The following is a 23,835-nucleotide window of genomic DNA, read 5'->3' on the forward strand; positions in this document are numbered from 1 at the left end:
CATAAAATAAATTAAAATTATAAAAACACCATAATTTATGTCCCAAAACAACGTTATTTCGATAAACATTAGATAAAATTATCTAAAATAATTTAAAAAAAAACAAACCCATATATATTATCACATTATTGGAGTCGCTATCGAGCTATTTGGAGTTCTCGTGCACCGCATGGTTTTATTTAATTTTTCTTGAGCCCCTGGCGGAGCGCATGTTTATAAATCAAAATAGAGTACGTTCAAAATGGTAATAAATGATATTAAATTTGAAGGGGACGTTATTTAATGTTTATAAATCAAAAAAAGTAAAATAATAGGCACCTACTCTGAGTGACATAGTATCCACGACTCTCTCTCTCTCCCTCCCCCTCTGAGAGTGTCAGGCTTTGCGGCACCTCATTCCCTTACACTTTAAATGACATTCGCGTAAATCGCGTAAGCCTTAACACAAGAGACACGACAGAAGGGATTACAATCACTTATTCTCTCTCTCTCTCTGGGTTTGTGTGCTATTTCACAAGAATTGTAATTCTGCTTTTCAATTTTATTATTTTTTTGCGTCTCATTTCAGCACATATGTGCATCCTTAGATTTGAAACCTTTTATATGTGCTTCAGTTTTGGGTTTTTATTTGTTTTATTTATTTGGTTTCTGAGTTTGGAATGCTGATTGTATGATTTTTTTTTTTTTTGGTAGTTTGATTGTATGAATTTCACTGTTGAATTAATTGGTACGAGTTAAGAGGAAATTCTTTTTTTTTTTTACCCTATTTCCAGATTTAAAACGATTATTTCGGGTTAAGTCAACGCTACCAACTGTGAGTTATTCTGAAGCGGAAACTCCCTTGTTGATTTGAAAGTAAGAGGTTAAAACAGGGTGTTGTCTCTATTGTGTTGGTTCCTGTTCTTATGTTTAGTTGGTGATTCTTGAATTATGAGTTTACATGGATGGGTTTGAGAAAAGCACAAAAGTTTAGGTTGGGAAAGTTGACCTTCATCTACCCAAAAAAAAAACGTGTTGGATTCACCGAGGGAAAGTCCTGTAACGAGACAGGATAGGTTGCTTTTTTCCATTTTGTTTTTGTTCCAAAAAATCAATCACTTTTTTTTATGGTCAACTTGTTTATTGCTTGTCTTTGGAGAGAGTTTCTTAAATTAAAATTGAAAGGTGTTTCGGTATGCTTTGATTGAATACCAAGTGAAATGCACAACATGTGATTTACTACAGCACAGGCAGGATTATTTATTTTGATTGGAAATTCTATTTATTTATTTTTTGAGGTTATGTCATTTTTATGTGTATTTAATTTTTTCTAGATTCAGATTATTTTCTTCTCATGTTTCACCTTTCATGATTCTGTAATATAGATATTTGGTTCGAAGAGGAAAAGTAATCTTATTCGAAAATTTCTGTTGCAGGTTGGGAACTACATTTGGCAGTCAACATGTTCCTTCTTAGAAGGCAAACCCAGAATCAGCAGGAGAATGATTCCTCACATCAAGATGCAAAGGTAAACAAACTTCTCTCATTTTTTATTTTTTGGGACACCTTTTTTTGAGTCAGTTTGTAGCTATGCATACTCAGAAATTCCGTATCAGATCTTGAAAAATCCCAATTTAAAATAGCTGGTGATTTTGAATGCATTATATCTTCTCTCCACAGCATCCTGTGAGGATAATGCAAAAAATTTATGCCTATCTATGTGAAAACACATTCAAAGAATGCTGCCTTTTGTAAGCACTAATTGTATCACATCTACAAACAGGTTGCTGAACTCAGGGCTGCACTTGGACCTCTGTCTGGGCGTCTGTTAAAGTATTGCACAGATGCATGTCTAAGGAGATATTTAGAAGCGCGGAACTGGAATGTTGATAAATCCAAGAAAATGCTGGAGGAAACCCTCAAGTGGAGGTCAACCTATAAGCCTGAGGAAATCCGTTGGGTTAGTTTGATTTTTCTGGCTTTGGTCCCCACATGGTCAATAGATGATGCCAAAAATGAAATTGATAATGAACATCTCATAATTGTAACATTGATCCATTTCATTAATGATTTGACAAATTGATGATGATTGATAAACATATTATTGCAAAGTCTTCTGGAGTTCTGATACTTAGCATCTTCTGTCTAACTTGTCTTGGGCTGACATAAAGATATGTGTGCTACTTTGTTCTTTCTCGTGTCAGTCACAATTAATTTCTTCATCATGTCTCTTCTATGTTGTCCTTTTACCTTGTAATTTGCTGCAAGATGCTCTCATTGAGTCTACACCACGAACATATTTAGTTTTGTCTTTGAGCAACATAATTCTCGGATTATAAAAGGTAAATCACTACTTCAATATTAGATTACTCAAAATGTCAAAACTGAGTTGTAGAGTTATACTTCTAAAATTGATTATGATTATATATTATCTTCATAATGCATTTAATTCCATAAGATGATATGATACCTTTTGCATGTGTTTAATATCTGCATAGCCTGCAAGAACTAGATGAAGCCATTAACAAGTGATAGCCTATTTATGGATATTTCTGTTTCGTGTATTATAAATCTGTATTTAGGATTGAATGATTTCCTTCATGCAGACTGAAGTGGCACATGAGGGTGAGACAGGCAAAGTCTCCAGAGCTAACTTCCATGATCGACTTGGGAGGACTGTGCTTATTATGAGGCCAGGGATGCAGGTCTGAACTAGGATGTACTTTCATTAAGGCTATACTATATGCAGTTAAGAAGGCTTCTCTCTGCATAAGTAGTTAACTAACTCTGTTTTATCTATTTGCTTTTATCAGAACACGGCATCACCAGAAAATAATATCAGGCATTTAGTCTATCTAATGGAAAATGCTCTCATTAATCTTTCTGAAGGTCAAGAACAAATGTCGTGGTTGATAGACTTCACAGGATTCTCACTTAGTACAAATGTTCCCATTAAAACAGCTCGTGATATTATTCACATTTTACAAAACCACTATCCAGAAAGGCTAGCTATTGCTTTTCTGTATAATCCACCGAGAATATTTCAGGCTTTCTGGAAGGTTTGTTCTCCTGCCCTGCTAGTGATATTTGTTCTGCTTCATTGTTGCATGGCTCTATATTTAGATTTTCTACTCTTAAGGTGGAAGGTTACATTGAATGGTAGTGGTTTCTATCATTATATTTTACTTTTAAAGATCAAGCAATACTTGGCTAATCCTTCTCATTTTTTAAGTGTATTATGTTCTGTGTCACTCTTAACTTTTAGAACATTTGATAATCCTTTATATACTCGAATATTCAAGTCATATCATTTTCAGTCAGATGAGGGAAATTTTGGTTGGCTTTCAGCGTACTAAAGTAAATTACAATTTTGAATTGTATGTAATTTTTCTTAAAAATGTAACCTGTTTTTCTTCTCCAGTTCATTTTGGGAATGGGGTCATGTAGAAGCATGAGTGTGCTCTTCTATTTTTTCCCTTGTTTTTTTTAAAATTTATGTCCACCTACCTTGTCTTAAATGGATTTTGTTAAACTTATTACAGTTATGATTGTACAAGCTTTGAGGTTGGATTATAAGTTTTTAATAGTCATCTCTTCCATTTGATGAATCTTAAGTTACTCTCATTTTGATAGGCTGTCAAATACTTCCTGGATCCCAAAACAGCCCAGAAGGTGAAGTTTGTTTATCCTAATAATAAGGACAGTGTGGAGTTGATGAAATCACTCTTCGACATAGATAATCTTCCTAGTGAATTTGGGGGGAAAGCTACTTTAAAGTATGACCATGAAGAGTTCTCACGGTTGATGGCTGAGGATGATGTGAAAACTGCCAAGTTCTGGGGACTTGAGGAGAAGCCCTTCAACACTAAGAATGGACTTTCTGGGGCAGAGGTGGCACCAGAACCCGTGCCTGTTTAGCCAGTAGTTTGTTGAGTAAGTTTTCATATTACGGCTGTTTATAAGCTAAAGAAAACATCCCAACCCGGAAGTAACCGACAATTTAGTGGCTAATTTAAGGAGGGGATTAAACAGTGTTCTGTTTCTTCTTTTAACCATGCAGCTGAGACGTTTTTATCATATTCGCTATCCGCAATCCTCAGCTTTGAGGTGAGCTGACAGCAACTCTGATTTGATATTTCAACTATGTTCCTGTAGATTGTGCAAAATGAAGTTCTTGTGGTTTTAGAAGTTTAGAGCTAGTGGCACCTTCTTGCGATACGATACATCAATGGTTTGGTTTGGGGTTTGGCTAGAAGACAAATATATAAAGCAATCATACTTCATGCCTCGCAGCTAAACCAGCAAGCATTTAATCCCGTAACTCTTGTTTTATATTCCAATCAATTCCTCTTGATTTTGCAAAAGAAAATTATTTTAAACTAGTTTCATCCTTACCTAAATGGAATTTGATCCGCGGAATTGAAGAACTTTCAATTCATTAGTATAAAAAACGTACTGTGTTAATAATTATAGTTTTTAGGATAAATGAAGTGAATGTTATGAATACTAGATGTTTGGAAATCCATAATGATAATAGTTAATAATATATGGGTTGAGTGTTTCTCGCCTCTTTAATTTCGATACGTTATTTTGTGATATGGAAAAAAAATGTAGCTCGTATTGATAAAATTAAAGTAAATATCTTTTTTTGATCCTTTACAAAAAAATATGGTTCTCACTTTAGTACTTTACAAAAAAATTTAGTCTCGAAGTTCTTAAGAAATTCAAAGTAGATTTATTTAGTTGAAATCGTGATCTTTCAAAAATTCAAAAAGATTCATATTAGTCCCTCAAAAGGATTAAATTGGGTTCACTTTGAATTTCATAGAGATCAGTTCACTAATTTTTTTTGTAAGGAATTAAAGTTGGAACCGTGTTTTTTTTTTGTTAGGGATCCAATAGGGTATTTACTTTAAAATATATATTGTGCAAGGGGATTTAATTTTTTTTTTAATTTTATAAAAAAATTTATAAGAGGGTATAAAGTTATTTTATGAGATAAAAAAAATAACTATGGCTTTAAATCCGGTTTATTTTTTATGAAATAGTTACAAAATTTTATAAAAAGTATAGAAGATTATTTTTGAACAAAATTTTAAATTTTATTTAATTAATATTTAATTTATTTAGTAAATTTTTTAAAATAATTAGTACCTTTCCGGCTTTCACAAATGACGGATATCCCGCCCGTCATGAATGCCTGCTACCTTCGTGACAACACAGCAATCCACACGTGGGCACCACTCAGTCTAACACTGACAATCTGACATGCAGTCTCACACGTGGGCACCACTCTATCTCTGTAAACCTACTCTCATTTCTAAAACTCTAGGTTTTAATTGTTGTCTGAGCACAAAATATTTTCAGTAGTATTTAAATTGCTGCGTTATAATTATAGGACTTGAAACTCTAAGGGCTGTTTGGTTGAAAGATTTTGTTGAGATTGATAGATAAATAAGAACGGAGAATATAAGATAACTATGTTTGGTTCAAGGAGGTTCCTTACTTACCTACCTAAATCTAAATCTTACCAAACCTATTTGCATATTTATTTCAACTGATATAGCCGGTTAAAGTTGCCCTCTTCCTATGTGGTATTGTTGAAAAGCTCCATATTTGCTCACACTGCATACTAACCAAAAGACGAGTGTATCCTCTGTTTGCGTCAACTAGGGGAAAAGAGGACGAAAAAGCTTGGAGCGTCAACAATGGAAACTGAATTGTTAAGTTCGTTTTCTCGCATTTTTTCAGCAGCAACACAAGATAGATAAAATTGGATGAGCATGCAGAGAGAGAGATAAACTCACATTGTTGGTGCTGGGTTGAAACATGTCTCAGTTCGGAGTTGAGTTGGCTGACTGTTTCAATTCAGTTGGGTTGGGTAACTCAGATAGTGCAGAATAAAAGAGGATCTGTTGGAGAACCCACAAGTCCCAAAGGATAACCCCTTTTTACGGGTAGAGGGCAGCTGATTGAATTTTTTTTAAAAACAAGTTTATTTTCGTAATATCAATTATTTTTTCCATTTATATTTTATCAAAAGTCAAACATAGATTTTACAAAAGTTATTTAATTTTTTCAGTAAAATTTTTCTCAACCAAATAATTTTTTTTATATTTTTCTATCAAACTCACTTCCCAATCATTTTTTTAGTAATCACATTTTTCTATTATCCATAAAAATTTCTCCTCAACCAAACACCCTCAAAGAGACATCATGACCCGGTCAAAAGGGTCACTTGCTTAATTGGATATATTGAAGGATTAAGAGCAGTTTGCATGGATTTTTTTTTATAAAAAAAAAATTTCTTGAAAAAAAAGTACTTTTTATTTTTTGAAGTCATAAAAAAAAATCTACTTTTTTTTCATAAACTAAAAATTTTAATATTTTTTTCTAAAATTTAATATTTTTATAAAAATAAAAATAGCTTTAACTTTTATAAAAAATATTTTTAAAATAAGAAAGAAATAAAAATTATTTTTTTGATGAGGCAAAACAAACGGACTCTAAAAATCATCTAGATTTTAAGTCCGTTTAAACACTGAATAATAAATCGGATTCTTTTAAATCGGAATTTGACTGTGCCTCCCTCAATGTTAATATTATTTTTAAAAAACCCCACCACCAAAAAAAAAAAAAAAAAAAAAAAAAACTCTAAAATGACGTATGTTAAAATCAAAATTTTTGATGATTGAAACATAAATCATAAAAATAAGACAAAACATAAAAAAATTATTACTTAAAGTCAAGATACAATATTATATATATATATATATATATATATATATATATATATATATATATAATATCAACTTATACCGGTGTAAGAATAATAACTCTTACACTCAATCTTAACCGTTGATTTCCGCCAATTAAATAGTCAAGATTGATTGGGTTATTTTTATTAATTAATTATTAATTTTTAATAAGTCACAAGCGTCAAATTTACAAAAATTAACAATTAAGATTGAATGTAAGATTTATTATTTTTATACCAGTGTTAGAAGATCCTGCTATATATATGGGTTTAAGTTTTCTTATGACGTAGGATTGTAGGAAAGAAAAAAAGTAGAGAGAAGTTAAATGTGGGTCACATATTTTATATTTAAAAAGAAAAGAAAAATTAATTGGCACGAAAAACGAATTTTTCTAAGAAAATGATTTATTCTCATGTAGCATGAGAGTATTATTTCCCTATATATATATATATATATATATATATATATATATATATATATATATAATAAAATATCACATAAGTCACTACTCAAAATTCAATGAACAACTTTATATTTAAAAGATATAAGTCACATAATTATATAAGATATAAGTTCAAAAACACAAAAAGTTTAATAACTCGGGCAACCAAGTTCCAAAACATCAAAAAAATAAAGTTTAACAACTCCTAAATTATATCAATTGATTCAAATCAAACACATCATCTTGCATCAGTTGTATGTCCTCCTCTCTTGCTCCTATAACAAGTTCACTTGTAATAAAACTTAATAGATTGATTTGAAATTCACATCAGCTTGGTACTCAAACTTTTCACCATTGACTTCACCCTCTTCTTTCTCTGCAAAAGCGACCTCGTTCATGGATTTTTTTTTGTCCAGATAATTAGAAGAAGATACTGTGCATTTTGATTTAGGGGAAATAGAAATAGGTTTTTTTTATAAAAAGAAAAACCTGACATGGGTTAAAAATTGACCTGGTTTAGTTTTTTTTTTTTTTTGCACGAGACCCATTTCATTTTTTTTTAAGTAAACACGTAGAGACTTGCATTTCTACCATTTTTACATGATAATTATACCAAATTTTACTAATAAGAGTTTTTACTTGCGTTTTAGCACGTATCACTTCGGTAAATAAGTAATTTTTTACGTTTTTACACTGATCTTTTTACAACAATGCATGCGTCCTTCAACCAGCATCCTTGTCCCCCATCCCTCATGTGTTCCTTCTTACGTTGTAAATATAACCTCTACGACACTCAGCCGCTACTAGTAAGGGTGAAAGTGAGTCGGGCCGGCCTACAAGGACTTACGACCTTTCCTATATCAAGTCAGGCTTGGCCTATTACATATAGTCAAATAGAACAGGCTTGAGCTTTTAAAAAAGTCTATTTAAAAAGCAGGTCATATATACATTTTTGTACATGTCGGACCTATAAACCTACAGCCTGGCCTATATCTTATTATTTATTTTATATTAAATAAAATAATACTATTCATAGTAGGAACAAATGATGATAGTTCAGTTAGTGCATGTGAGCTGAGTAGGTGGTGAAGGACTTATGTTCGATACCCACCAATACTACCTTTGGAAGTGACATAAGATCTGTATCGATCTCTACGGTACCATCAAAAGCAACATTTAGTGCTGGAAGAAGAGTTATTAATGCCTATCGTTCTAGCTTGGCTGAAGATACCATCCAAGCTTTAATATATGGTGGAGATTGACTACGTAATAAGTATGGTTTGAAGAAAAAACAAAAGGTATAAAAACGTTTTTTTGTTTTTAATTCTTTTTTTTTTCTCTCTATTCTTTAACTTGTTTTTTGTTTTCTACATTTACAAATTGTTTGTCAACTTATGTAACTTAGGAATTGTATTTGCAGGGAGAGAAGATGATGAGAAGTTTTTGGCTACTATAAGCATCATGATGCATTTGTTGGATTCATTGAGTTATCTTAATTTACATATTATGGATTGACTTGTTGGATTTGATGAAATATATATTATTTAATTTTTGGCATCTTGCTTCTAAAAGTGACTTAAATGCAGATTATGATAAATTATTGTTGTGATTCATGGTTTTGTTTAAAGTTGAAATTGTGATTTTTGTTTTAATAACAAAATTTGAGTATTTTGTGAAGTTAATTTATGTTCTGCAAGTTAAAAATTAATAAGCTAACAGGTCAGGTCAGACCATTTGTTTTTTTATAAATGGGTCAGACTAGACTAATAGTTAAACTCATACTATGCTATTGGAGCAGGTTAAATTGAAAATTTTTGACATAAACTTGAGTTTTTTGGGACAAAACTCGACCTAACTCACTTTCACCCCTAACTACTAGGCAATGGCCTATTATACTGTTTTGTAGGGATGTTTTGTTGGGTTAGTTCAATCTACGAATCAAGCTAAACAAGTGTGTTTGCATGTGCTTTGGTTGATTAGCGAGTGGAGATCAGGAGATGTATAAATGTGTGTTAGACACTTTCTTAGATGTAATGTATAAGAAAGAACCTAAGGGGATATCGTATAGATGAAAATAGGACCCGAGGGAGACAATTAAGGCAATGTTCCCATATACTTCCCGTTGTATATGTGCTTGGCATCTGCTGAAAAATGTTTAGACGAGCATCAGAAGTAAACAGTTTTCAGAAGAATTTCAGAATTTCAATTATTGAAACTTTGAAATTGACAAGCTCGAATAATACGTTGGAAATATTCAAACCTGAGTTGCGGTGAAATTTTATATCGGCTAAAATTGAACCAAGTGTGCCATATAAATGTGAAAGATCATAAACGTATCATTTAAGATTTTGGGTTAAAATGTATTCTCAGTTTATTTATTGTAATTTCACATTTATAATTAAATTAAAGTATAAGTGCGAATGTTATCTCCGCCGAGAGACGAAAATTTGGCAAGGCATGGCACATGAGAAGCAAATTATGAAGTTTCTCTGCTTTTATATAAGAAAAAGTTTAAAAAAATATATGCGTAACAAACTTCTAGTTCAAATTATCATCTATATTTAGTGTTGTATCAATATTTTTCTAAAAAAATTATTATTTTAATTATGTAGTAATGACTTGTAAGGTTGTAAAATCATTCGAACAAAAAAAAATATTGTTATTATATAAGTTAAATTTATTTTTGAGATATGATTTAAAAGGTATTTAAAATAAATGTTATTTTTAGAAAAAGATACATTATTAACAAATAGCATTGTGGTCCCGTAGCTCAGTTGGTTAGAGCGTTGGTCTTATGAGCCGAAGGTCGCGGGTTCGAGCCCCGCCGGGACCACCTTTTTGTGTTTGATGCCTGCCCTAGTTAGAATAGTTATGATATTCTTAAAAAATTATACTATTTCCTTGTTGTTGGTTCCTATTTTGGAAGAAGGGTGGAGTTATGCCAAGAGAGTTATTTCGCTTCAGTTTTCCGAGCTTTGGAGTAGGGGATAAAATAATAAGCATTTTTTTAATACATAAAATAATAAGCATTTAAATACTACTTATATTTACACAATTTTGTCAAAATGTATACTGCATCTTAAACTTTTTAATCAATATAAAGTGCATTCATTTCATTCTTTCTACTAGGGGCTGTTTGGTTGAAGGAATATTTTGAGAATGATAGATAAATGGGTGGTGGGAATGTAAGAAAGGAGCGTTTGGTTGAGGGAACTTTTTGATTTAGCCCCTTTCTATGATTGCTACCAAACTGATTTCCCCATCCTTTTCTACCAAAATTGCTGGCCAAAGTTTCCCTTTTGCAAGGTGGAGTTCCTGAAAACCACCGAATTTGTCCATTGTGCATACTTAATAAAAGACCATCGTAGCCCTTGTTTGCGCGTGAAACGACAACTGAGTAGCAAGTCTATTTGCAGACTTCAGCTTTGATATGTCACTTTCCAAAGACCAAAAATTGCAGGAATTTCATGCGAAGTAGGGTGACAAGGTAAAATTTCAGAAAAATACTTATCGAATGAAACGTAGTAGCAGTAGAATAAAAAATGATAGTGAAAACTGTAAACCTAAGATTCATACAAGAAAGCAGATCTGTAAAGCAAAAATTAGAAAAATAGGGTTTTGAAGAAGAAGAAGTTATATAGGTTTTGAGGAGGGCGATGTCATCCTCGTCGAGGGGTCGGGGATTCTTCTCATCCTTGATATCTTCTTCGTGGTCAGTTGCCATTGATGCATATTTTGATTGATTTCTGTGTAACGCTATAATAAGCTTGCTTTCTCTGCTATTCTTTTCTTGATAGAGAAGCCAAATCCAAGGCTATTTTATATGAGAGAGAGAGAATGCTTCAAACCTTGAAGCCTTGTGCTTCAAGAATTTATAGAGCTTTCCTGTTACTCAGAAGATAATAAATTCGATAAGAATTATATGTTGTTGTGCACTGTTCATTAAAAAATATTTAAAGTGAGGGTTATTTTTGTAATACCTACTGCATTTACCCATCTATATTTTACCTACAACCAAACATAGATTTCATAAAAGTTACCTAATTTTCCCATTAAAATTTTTTCCCACCAAACAACTTTTTTTTACATTTTCCTATCTATCTCACTTTATCTCACTTTCTTACCATTTTCCTATCAATTCTATTTCTCTAGTATTCAAAAAATTTCTCTTCAACCAAACGCCCCCCTAGATTAATGCCACGTTCTTCTCGAAAATAAAAAAAATATACTTGACCTATTATTATATCGTTGACTATTTATCAACTCAATTATGCATAATATATAATTGAAATCCTTCATGTTAAAAAAAAAAAAAAAAAACTATAGCTTGGATTTGTGATGACAAAGGCCTGAATCGTATAATTTGAAGCTTAGATAAGTTTGGATTCTTTAAATTTATAATCAATTTAAAATAAATTAAAAAAATATCAGCTTGTTTAATTATAGGTTAAATGAGCTAGTCCAGCTAACTGGTGGTATTAAAATAATTAAATAAAAGGTTTTATATATATTATGTTGTAGAATATTTTTAGTGTCATCTTACTCTAATATATTTGATGTGGGTCTCGTTTTAAAAAAAAAGAAAAAAGAAAAGAAAATAAGATGAGGCCGTTTTTTTATGAGAATGACATAACACTAACTGTTAGATAGTATCCATGCAACTTACAACTCTCAACCGAATCTCCAATCCTTCCCAACCCACTTCTAGCCTTTAAACTAACAAATTAAATAACATTCAGTCGTTGCTTTTATATGTCATAGCTTATTCGGCATCCCTATTTTTCGTCAAGCTCGTGAAGACTAAATTGAATCTCCTGCCATCAATAATGATATGATCTATTATTTCTCATATTCTAACATATACATAAAAATACGTGAACCCGTATAAGAGGCGGAAAAAAAAAATATAAATTTTATTAACTTTTATAAATGTGTAGGAGATAAAAAATATCTACTATTGAGAGAAACAATAAATCCACAACTTAAACATGAACTTTTAAACAATACATTAAGCAATAAAATCATAATAACAAAACTAATTAACATGAACATAAAAAAAAAAACTTAAACTTATTGTCATATTATTTTACGTTTCTTAATTTTATGGATTTTGTATCTGTCAGGTAGGAAAAAAGGATTTTGTCCTATTGATCCAGAAAAATACAGAGCTGCTCTTTTTTTTCTTTTATTTTTTCACAGATCGGTGGCCCCACAATAATTGTCTCTTTTGCATGACATGAAATTTCATGCAACAGAATCTTTATATTTCTCTAATTTTATAACACAAACTTAGTAATTTAATTGAAAATATATATTTTCATGTTATTGGAAAATATTCCCTCTCTTATGCAAATAAAAAGGCGAGTCACTTTAAGTTTTTTCTTTTTACAAACAATGGCCCCTGGGAAATACTTTTTTTATATTGTATAAAAAAAGTTACTTCATTATTATAGAAATAAAATTAATGAGACTGTAAAAGGAAAGAAAAAAAAAAGTGGTGAAACTCAATACTTTTTGTGTTTATAGGAAAGTTGTTTATCTCATGTTAAATGAGATAAACAATAACCCTTTGTATTTATGACTTAATAAATTATCACCTGTAACATGAGATTAATATATCCCTAATTAATTTACAAAATATTAATTAATAACGAAAAATAAAAATGTAAAGAGAAGACCCCGCATGGCCGTTGCTGCGTTCGTTAGCCAGTTGTCTTCACTGTGAACAACCAACGCGAGCACCAGAAGCGTTCCCAGGCTGATGCTCAACTACGAAAATGCCCGCTATTGATGCATCAAACGGCGTCGTCTTGTGTCATTTCCTTGATAATAAGAAGAGTTCAAGTTCAAATTCAATAGAGAAAGAAGCACGAAAATGGTGCACAGCGCCTACGATTCCTTCGAACTCCTCCACGATTGCCCTTCCAAAATCGAATCCATCGAATCCTACGGTTCCAATATTCTCCTCGGATGCTCCGACGGCTCTCTACTCATCTACGCCCCGGACTCCAACCGCTCTCCGCCGGCTACGGCGGCGCCGGAGGACCTGCGGAAGGAGGCTTACGTGCTGGAGAGAAGCTTGAATGGCTTCGCGAAGAAGCCTCTGGTGTCAATGCAGGTCGTGGAATCGAGAGAAGTGCTCCTCTCGCTCTCCGAATCCATCGCGTTTCACAGGCTTCCCAGTTTCGAAACCATAGCCGTAATCACCAAGGCGAAAGGCGCCAATGCCTTCTGCTGGGACGATCGTAGAGGCTTCTTGTGCTTCTCGAGGCAAAAGCGTGTCTATGTTTTCAGACACGATGGTAATTCCGTTCACTCAATACTATTTACATATATTTTTTAATTAATTTTAATTCAGATTGTTGAAATTTGATCGCGATTCCTGCGTTGCGGAGAACTAGCTAGGTTATGTGTTACGATTACTTCTTGTTGGTGTTTTGTGTAGGTGGTAGAGGATTTGTGGAGGTGAAAGACTTTGGTGTTCCTGATGTGGTGAAGTCCATGTGTTGGTGTGGTGAGAACATATGTTTGGGGATTAGAAAAGAATATGTGATTCTGAATACTACAAATGGTGCATTGTCTGAGGTTTTTACTTCTGGGAGGCTAGCGCCTCCTTTAGCAGTCTCTCTTCCTTCGGGAGAACTTCTTCTTGGCAAGGTATTTAGTTCTTGCCTTCTTGGCTAGCCAATTTTGTTGGCTTTTTTACTTGTTAGACTCTTGATTTTATATATGTAATATGTCTATGATACTTGTTTCACACTTCCTAGTTGCACAAGGTGCTTTAGAATATAGTTTGTGTAATAAATGCACGTTCTACTTTTCCTTGCCATGTTGGCAATGGCCTTATATATGTTGGATAGCAATATTGGCTATGTTGGTATATGTTATATATTTATATGGGTCATGATCATTTTATACCGTGTAAATTACGCTTTCAATCTTAATCGTTGATTCTATTTATATTTAATGGTTCTAATTTATCAAATATATGAGCCATTAGATGAAAGCGGATCAATGGCTAAGATTAAGCATAAGACTTCTTATTCTTATACTGTGTAAATTGATCTTGCCATATTTATATATATATATATATATATATATATATATATATATATATATATATATTCTTCCATGATTTCTTTTTGCTTACATTTGTGTCAAATATTTGTTTTCGCTTATGTAGATAGTTTATAATAAATTTACTAGCATACATCTTTGCCTGACCCAAGACATTTTCTGTGAAAAGTTTTCAAAGGAACAATGTTAAGAAAATATGTTCAGCCAAGCTTGATAGATAATAGTGTGGGAAATGTTGATGTGGATATTTGAAATTTAGCTACTGTGCGAGCAGAGGAGAGCAAACAAAATATTTACAGAACAAATAGAAGATGAAGATTGGAGTGGGGATACAACTAATGGTGCTTAGCACTGTCCTTAAGGGTTCATCTCTGCCCTACCTGGAGCTATGCTCCATAGACGTGGCCTTGTCAAGTAACCCTCCAGGATTAAATGTGAGTCTAACAACCACAAATACAAGGATTCTAAGTTCTAAACACACCAAGACCTTCTAAATCTAACAAATAGTTGGTCTGTTAGAGCATCAGGCATTTTCCCTCTTGTAAGATTTTCATTTCCTTTATTTTATTCGAAAATTAAGAGTGCATTTTCAATTAGAACTTTAGAAGCCCCCTTTTAAACTTCTTCCCTTAGTGCCTTGTTAATTAACTTCACATACTTCTTGGTTTACTTTTGTTTTTGACTTTTTGCAAACAAATGTAATTTCATAAGCCTTATGACTTTTCATACTTTAATAACATTAACCAAAATATTAGTGGGACAAATTTAAACTGTAAATGGAATGGGAAAGGTTATTTGGTCAGAGGTTGTGCTGACTGTTATTTAGAAGCCATATGCAATATCTAAGTTACTTGGTTTTATTTTATTTTGATGTCATCTTTTCTAATCCTCCTACTTCATATTGTTCATTTTGTTCAGTCCGATAAGCTAATATTCTTCTGATGCATTTTTAGGAGAACATTGGTGTCATTGTGGACCAAAATGGGAAACTTCGTCCAGAAGGTAGGATTTGTTGGTCAGAGGCCCCAGCAGAAGTTGTAATTCAGAATCCGTATGCTATAGCACTGCTGCCTAGATTTGTGGAGGTAACTAAGCATTTGTTGTCAGACCGTTTGCTCATCAAGAATAAATTTCTGGTTCTTTATTTCAGTGCGTAATAGGTTTTGCATCTATGTTCTTTGTATTGCTTGCATTTTGCAGGTTCGATCTCTTCGAGGTCCATATCCACTGATACAAACAGTAGTTCTTCGAAATGTACGCCATCTTCGCCAAAGCAATAATTCTGTGATTCTTGCTTTAGATAATTCTGTTCATGGCCTCTTTCCTGTTCCTCTTGGAGCTCAGGTATCACAAATCTTGCTAAATGATTGATTTCCATGATGTGGTACCTATTTTTGGATTCTAGTGAAAATGAGAAAACAGTGAAACACTATACTTTCGTTTACAATACTTTGTTATCTAATATTGTAATTTTGTGTGTTTATTATGAGATCATAAGATAAGGATTTTTCTATAACATTGCAGATTGTCCAATTAACAGCCTCTGGAAACTTTGAAGAAGCCTTGTCATTGTGCAAGCTCTTTCCACCTGAAGATTCAAATCTTCGCACTGCAAAGGAGGGTTCAATTCATATAAGGTTCATTGCCATAAAAGAAACAGACCAGATAATTTTCCTCCTTAAATTTGCCTACCAATTTAATCTCCCTATATTTAGTATCACTTTTGCACCATTTGATGGTATCTAAATCAATGACTTCCAGGCATACTGGGTCCCACTGCTTTCTCTCTCTTTCTTCTCTTTTTTCTCTCTCTTCAAGTAGTGGGATCTAGTGTGCTTAGAAGCCATTTATTTAGATATTTTCCAACTGTACAAAAAATGGTAGTAGAGGTAGGAAGATTCAACTGGTAAGCAATATAACATGCCTCATTGTATTTTAAGTTCATCATATTTCTCAGAAACAATTAGCTGGCAGTCCAAATTTGAATTTATTCTGGAATCATGAATATTAATTACTGGCTTTTTGGTCTTAAAAGTCGTAGGATTCAATAACAGTCATGCTTGAAAAAAAAAATCAGCTCTCCTAATGTTGACTAGGGCTTGGGATCGATCTTATCATGTTACCTCATGTAAAGGAAAAAAATGTCTAATGTTACATTCCTCTCTAAGTTTTCCTTATGAAAGCTACTTTTGGCTTGTTTTGAGATATTAATTTAAGTTGAAATCTGCTATGCAGATAACCTATCAAGTTAGTAAATTTTATTGGTACCACTGGCCACTACCCCCACCTCCAAATATAAGACCACTTTAGTATTTGCTTTTTTATTTGTTGATAAAGGACTTAAAATGATGACGAAATCTTCGATTATGTATCATTTGACCAGGTGTGGTTATGCAATTGAAATATTCTTATATTTCAAAAGAAATATCTCAGACTGTATTTTATATCTAATAATTTTGATCATTGTAATTTAAAGAGAAAGAAAAAATTTTAAAGAAAAAAAAAGTCAAGTGATAAAAGAATTCAATTTCTGTCTATATTGTGTTCATTATTATCTATCTTCATATAAATTGTAAAAATGGCTTTTATATTGTTTCGGTACAAATAATTTTTATAATGTAATTATATAGTTAGTATTATTTCATAATAGGTTATATAGATATATAATAAATATTAATCTTTACACTCTGTGATAATTTTATAATTATTATTCATAATTAATAATTAACATAAACTAAACTCTTCGTGAAAAACAATGGTCATGCCATCTGTCAAGAAGTTAAGAGTCCATGTTTCAACTTTATAGAATTGAGAGCAAAATAAGATATTGAAAGGTTAAACTGTATGTCAGGTCATTTCAACTATGCATGAAAGCCCTAGAATACCGGAAAGCATATAGTTAATGGGCTATTAATGTGGATTACGTAATGAGGTCTGCAGTAATGGTAAGGGTAACTTTATTCGGTGGAATCTTTTGCATTTCATTAATTTACACTTAGTAGTTAACACGTAAATTGCAAAGTACATTGTTACATAAATCTTTACATGTTTATCGTTGCTTATTTTGCATTTTTCCCAATTTGTTGCTAAATGTGTTTTGCCTTATTATGATACAGATATGCCCACTACCTTTTTGACAATGGCAGCTATGAGGAGGCAATGGAACATTTTCTGGCATCTCAAGTAGATATAACTTACGTGCTTTCTCTGTATCCATCCATTGTCCTTCCAAAGACAACTATTGTTCATGAGTTGGAGAAGTTGGTAGACTTTTCTGAGGATGCTTTATATCTCTCGAGAGGTTCTTCGGCTTTGTCAGATGATATGGAACCCTCTCCAGCATCTCATATGTCAGAATCTGATGAGAATGCAGAACTTGAGTCCAAAAAAATGAGCCATAATATGCTTATGGCTCTCATGAAGTTTTTGCAAAAGAAGAGATATAGTGTTATTGAGAAGGCCACTGCAGAGGGAACTGAGGAAGTTGTTTTAGATGCAGTTGGGGATAACTTTGCATCCAATAACAGTAGTAGGTTGAAGAAAATAAACAAGGTACAATAATCTGAGTTTTCTTGTTTATTTCTTTAATGTTTCTAGTTACGCATAACTTTGCATCCAATAATATTAGTAGGTTTACGAAAATAAACAAGGTGCAATAATCTGAGTTTTCTTGTTTGTTCCTTTTTCATGTGTAAAGTGCGGTACATTTACCATAAATGTTCTATTTATCTCCAATGTGTATTATGACAATGCTTTTGGGGTAGATTTGTTAAGAATAAGATTAAGCTCACGCATATCATTTGGAGGTCAACTGGGAAAGTGTTATGTTTATATAATGGTTTATTGACAAAAAGATTATATACATATTAAAGTACTGTGGATTTCTTTAAAGGATGTCTGCAGGATTGATGAAGTTGTGGGACATATGATATACGGTTAGAATTTCTAAGAAATATTATTATTGTATCTTTTAGAATATTTTAGAGTATCTTAAATAATCTCTAAGGAGAATTTCCATAATGTATAGAATTTCATGATTTTTTTCTTAATTAATTATTAGTATGAATAAGGGTTAATACTTTATATTTCGTATCACATCTTATCCCATCATTATACACCTCTTGATTTCATAGAATACTATTGAGAGTCTTAACTCCTTTTCTCCCTTCCTACCTAAATTCCAATAGTTTCAATATGGTATCAGAGCCTTGATATTGACCTTGAGAATAATTCCTCCCTTCCATTGTGTTGAGTTCATGGACTTGATTACCACCAAACTCATATTTTATGTTTTTGTTTGCTCTCGATCTCTCCTCTGCGACGATGTGTTTGTTCTAGCTTATTTATGCAGATTGACTTCGTTTCAACCTCTTTTTCCATAATTGGCTCCATGTTAGCTTGTCTTTCTGCAGGTTGGCTCCGTTCTAGCCTGTCCTTTCATCAATGGGCTCCAATTTAGCCTGTCCTTTCTCAAATTGGCCCTATTGTAGCATATCTTTTCATTGGTTGGCTCAGTCCCAGATTTAGTCTGGCTCTGTATATATTTTAGTATGTTTAATAGTAAATTACACTTTAACTTGAGGAAAAAGTGGTAGAATATCTAGAAAATATCTCATAATATCATTATTATATCCTTAAAATATTTTGGAATTTGGAGTACCTTATGGCTTATACGATCAATTAGGAATATTTCCATATTCCATTATATTTCATGATTTTTTCCATAATTAATTAGGATCAGAGTCTAATCTGTAAGCAATTTAATCAGTAATTCATGATTCATGTTCAACAGTAATCAGTCAAGAACATGACATAGGATCTTTAGAATTCATGAGTTTCACACAAACATACCTTTGTCCATAATTGCGGAAGATCTTTTATGATGGAAAATTGTTTCTCAGAGTTTCTCAGAGTCTTTACCCTCTGCTTTCCTTGTATCGTCTATGACAGGGATCTGATACAACTTTTATGGGCAGACCATGAAGGAGAGAATTCTGAGAGATAATCATCATCAGAGACTCACCATTTTTCTCTTTATATAACTGAACCATGTCACCAGTTACGGAGTTTCAAATAACTCCCTGTAACTTCCCATTAATGCGAAACGTCAAAACGTCAATTACCATTAATGCAAAACGTTACCATAATGCAAAACGTCAAAACGTCAATTACCATTAATGCGAAACGTCAATTACCATAAAGCCTCTTTTATTATTAATTAAACTAATTGACACACGTTTCACATGAGACACAAATAGTTTTACATTCTCCCACTTGGCTCATGTCATAAGGTGTCCCTTCATGATTTAATTAACATTCACTATAATGCGCATTTACTAGGCTAAAGGTTCCATACATTGACGTCATCATAATTCATTATTAGAAATAAAATCAACATGAGTCATGGCGGTTGTATGCTATCAAGTCGGCATAGTCCCTTCCATGTACTACTATATTGACTCTTCTTCCTAACATGATACTTTAATAGGAAGTGTACATTATGTCCAACAATAATGTCTTCATAACGGACCATAATTATTTTCAATATCATTAGATATACTTGCATGCATACATAAATTGAAAATAAGACAATAACAGAAACATATATTCATCAATGAGCTCAGAGTGTCAACACTTAATGCATAACTATAATTTTCATCATTCACTAGCTGACATAATGCCCATTCTACATACATGACCAGTAAATGTCTTGGGCGGTAATCCCTTCGTCAAGGGATCAGCTATCATAAGATCGGTGCTAATAAGCTCTATAGACACTCTATGTTTCTGAACCTCTTCTTTAACGGCAAAGTACTTTAATTCCATATGTTTAGCACCTTTGGAATACTTGTCGTTTTTAGAAAAGAAGACTGCTGCGGAATTATCACAATAAATTTTCAGCGGCTTTTCAATATTGTCGACCAATCCAAGTCCTGAAATAAAATTCCGTAGCCATTTAGCCTGAATCGTGGCTTCAAAACATGCCACAAATTCAGCTTCCATAGTGGATGCAGCTATTACAGTCTGCTTCGCACTTTTCCATGATATAGCTCATTCAGCTAAAGATACAGGTAACCACATGTAGACTTTCTTGTGTCTACGCATCCTGCAAAATCCAAATCTGTGTATCCAATCACTTCAAGGTTGTTAGACCTTCTATAAGTAAGCATGTGACCTTTAGTTCCTTGCAAATATCTCAGAACTTTCTTTGCAGCTTTTCAATGATCTATACCGGGATTAATTTGGTATCTACCCAACATCCCAACTGCAAAGCTAATATCTGGTCTCGTACAAGTCTGAGCATACATTAAACTCCTAACTAATGATGCATATGGAATTGCTTCCATTTCTTTTCATTCCAATTCACTTTTAGGACATTGCATGAGACTAACATTGCATGAGACTAAACTTATCTCCTTTCTGAATTGGAACTGAAGATGATGAGCAGTTTTCCATTCTGAATCTCTCTAGAACTTTATTAATATATGCTTTCTGAGACAAACCTAACAGTCCTTGTGATCTATCACGGAATATTTCTATTCCTATCACATAAGCTGCCTCACCCATATCTTTCATTTCGAAGTTACTAGAGAGAAACTTCTTAGTCTCATTTAAAAGACCAAGATCGTTAGTTGCCAGCAAAATATCATCAACATACAGAATCAATAAGATAAACTTGCTCCCACTGATCTTCAGATATATACATCGATCAACAATGTTTTCTTTAAATCCAAAGGAAACAACAGTATCATTGAACTTAAGGTACCATTGCCGTGAAGCTTGTTTAAGTCCGTATATTGACTTCTTAAGTTTGCACACCATGTGCTCTTTACCCTTTTCTATGAACCCCATTGGTTGGTCCATGTACACATCTTCATCTAAATTTCCATTTAGAAAGGCATTTTTCACATCCATTTGGTGTAACTCTAGATCATAATGAGCCACCAATGCCATAATAATTCTTAAAGAATCCTTCTTTGAGACTGGTGAAAAAGTTTCTTTATAGTCAATGCCATCTTTCTGAGTGAATCCTTTTGAAACTAGTCTGGCCTTGTAACGTTCCAAGTTACCATGAGAGTCACGTTTGGTCTTAAAGACCCATTTACAACCAACTCTCTTACACCCTTCTGGTAACTCAACAAGATCCCAGACCTTATTCTGTTCCATAGATTTCAACTCATCTTTCATAGCATCTAACCATTTATCACCATTTTCTCCATTCATGGCTTGTGAAAACGTTACTGGATCATCCTGAATACCCATGTCAAATTCAGACTCTTGTAGATATACCACATAATCATTAGAAATAGCAGGTCTCCTTTCTCTTTGAGATCTTCTTAATGCTATTTGTTGTGGTTCTTCTACTATGGGTTCATTCGGTTCATCAACAATGATCTCTTCATGAGTAGTGGGATCATTAACTTGTCCTTCATTATTATTGATTGGTTCAATAGCATAAGGAACAATAACTTTACTAGAGCTACAAGGTAATGGAACTTGTACTCTCACTTCATGAATATCCACTTTACGTGGTGTTTCACTCCCACTAACTTCACCATTTTCAATGAATCTTGCATTTCCAGATTCAATAATCCTTGTAGTATGATAAGGACAGTAAAATCTATACCCTTTCGATTTTTCTGGATAACCAATGAAATAACCACTGATTGTCCTTGCATCCAGTTTCTTTTCTTGCGGATTGTAGTATCTAATCTCTGCCTGACAACCCCAAACATGCAGGTGTCTTATACTAGGTTTCCTTCCAGTCCAAAGTTCAAAAGGAGTCTTTAGAACTGACTTACTAGGAACCCTATTCAATACGTACATGGCAGTTTTTAGAGCATAAGTCCACAACGAAACAGGTAAAGAAGAATTACTTAACATACTCCTAACCATATCCAGTAAGGTCCTATTACGCCTTTCTGATACACCATTCTGTTGCGGTGTACCGGGCATTGTGTATTGAGCACAAATACCACTCTTTTCCAGAAATTTAGCAAATGGACCCGGATGTTGTCCACTTTCATCATACTTTCCATAATATTCACCACCCCTATCAGACCTGACAATCTTCACCTTTCTGTCTAATTGCCTTTCAACTTCATTAATATAAATCTCCAAAGCATTTGCAGCTTGAGACTTATCATACAACAAATAGATATAACCATAACGTGAATAATCATCAATGAAAGTGATAAAATATTTTTCTTTATTGAAGGCATTAACATCAAACGGACCACATACATCAGTGTGTATAATTTCAAGAAGCTGAGTGCTTCTTGTGGCTCCTTTCTTTGTGTGTTTTGTTTGTTTTCCTTTAATACAATCCACACAAAAATTCAAATCAGTAAAATCTAAATCCGGAAGGATTTCATTCTTCACCAATCTTTGCATCCTTTCTTTGGAAATATGTCCCAAACGTTTGTGCCACAAGTAAGCGGAACATTCGTTAATTAAGGTACATTTAGTACCAAGATTATGATGCAGAGTCATAAGTGTTTCGGCATAAAGATTATCAAGACATAATTTATATAATCCATCACATAAAGTACCATTACCAATCAAATGATTGTGTTTGTACAAACTGAAACTACCACTACCAAATTTAAAAGAGTACTCAGCAACATCAAGTTTGGAAATTGAAACTAAATTCCTAGATATACTAGGGACATGCAAAGTTTCACATAAGTCCAAATGATATCCACTGTCGAGAATTAAACGATAAGTCCCAACAGCTTCCACCGGAACTTTCACTCTATTGCCCATAAAGACAAACTTTTCATTTGGCCTTGTGGATTTTAGAAGAAGATGCCTCATTCACTTTAAGGGGTCCTCCTCTTCCTCCTTTCTTCTCATGCTTCTTACCTTTATTCTTTTCAGCTCCTTGATGCTTTACATAATTGACAGAATGAGCTCCCTGATTCTTAATTCTGGTTTCTTCCTGAACTAACATACTGTGCAATTCATGCACATTCCATTTGTCTTTCATGGTATTATAGTTCATTTGGAAAGGACCATACTCGGACGGTAATGAGTTCAATACGAACTGCACCAGGAAGTTCTCATCCACAGCCATTCCCAATGCTTTTAATTTTGCCGCAATGCTTGTCATTTCAATAACATGCTCATGCATAGTACGCGAACCATCAAACTTCATGGTGGTCAGTGTACTCATAAGTGTCCCAGCAAGAGACTTATCAGCGGTTTGGGAGCGCTCTTCCACAAGTTTCATCATTTCGATGGCACTTTCAGTTTGTGGAAGAGCTGACTTAATGTTGCTTGCTATGCTCATTTTCATGTACATCAAACTTAATCTGTTGGATCTTTCCTGGTTCTTAAAATGGTTCCTTTCATCCTCAGTGCTTTCAGGAGTAATAGCACTAGGTTCCTCTTCTCTTAGAGCCAAATCCATATCCATTACCCCAAGGTAAAAATTGATTTGCTCTTTCCATTCAGAGAAGTTCAGCCCATTAAAAACTGCAACAGTTAAGAACATGGAATGTGTGGCAACAGGTACTACAAGGAATGGAATAATATTTAAATATTAATGCTTTGAATCATACATGTCACATACTAACA

At 33.2% G+C, this 23,835-nt stretch overlaps 2 protein-coding genes and 1 non-coding gene across 4 annotated transcripts; all 3 read left to right on the forward strand.

The window, feature by feature from the left end:
• Positions 1-336: 336 nt before the first annotated feature.
• LOC133312816 (uncharacterized) lies at positions 337-4,211 on the forward strand. 2 transcript variants are annotated; one of them, XM_061514082.1, is made up of 6 exons: positions 337-522; positions 1,416-1,507; positions 1,763-1,939; positions 2,586-2,684; positions 2,793-3,038; positions 3,613-4,211. In XM_061514082.1, exons 2-6 carry the CDS (start codon positions 1,442-1,444, stop codon positions 3,895-3,897), a joined length of 873 nt encoding a protein of 290 aa, XP_061370066.1. In that variant the 5' UTR covers positions 337-522; positions 1,416-1,441; the 3' UTR covers positions 3,898-4,211. The 2 variants fall into 2 exon arrangements, with proteins under 2 accessions (XP_061370066.1, XP_061370067.1); XM_061514083.1 differs by having other exon boundaries at positions 337-497.
• A 5,727-nt stretch (positions 4,212-9,938) lies between these two features.
• Positions 9,939-10,012, forward strand: TRNAI-UAU (transfer RNA isoleucine (anticodon UAU)). The gene has a single exon. It is a non-coding gene; the product is annotated as a tRNA-Ile (tRNA).
• Positions 10,013-13,054: 3,042 nt separating this feature from the next.
• On the forward strand, positions 13,055-17,817 carry LOC133312817 (vacuolar sorting protein 39-like). Its single transcript, XM_061514085.1, has 6 exons — positions 13,055-13,481; positions 13,625-13,836; positions 15,210-15,341; positions 15,457-15,600; positions 15,781-15,893; positions 17,373-17,817. Exons 1-6 carry the CDS (start codon positions 13,055-13,057, stop codon positions 17,815-17,817), a joined length of 1,473 nt encoding a protein of 490 aa, XP_061370069.1.
• The last annotated feature ends 6,018 nt before the right edge of the window (positions 17,818-23,835 follow it).

Source organism: Gastrolobium bilobum, unplaced genomic scaffold, assembly GCF_033153095.1.
Source record: "Gastrolobium bilobum isolate Gb01-03AN ecotype WA unplaced genomic scaffold, APGP_CSIRO_Gbil_v1 utg183205, whole genome shotgun sequence".
NCBI classification, from domain to species: Eukaryota; Viridiplantae; Streptophyta; class Magnoliopsida; order Fabales; family Fabaceae; genus Gastrolobium; species Gastrolobium bilobum.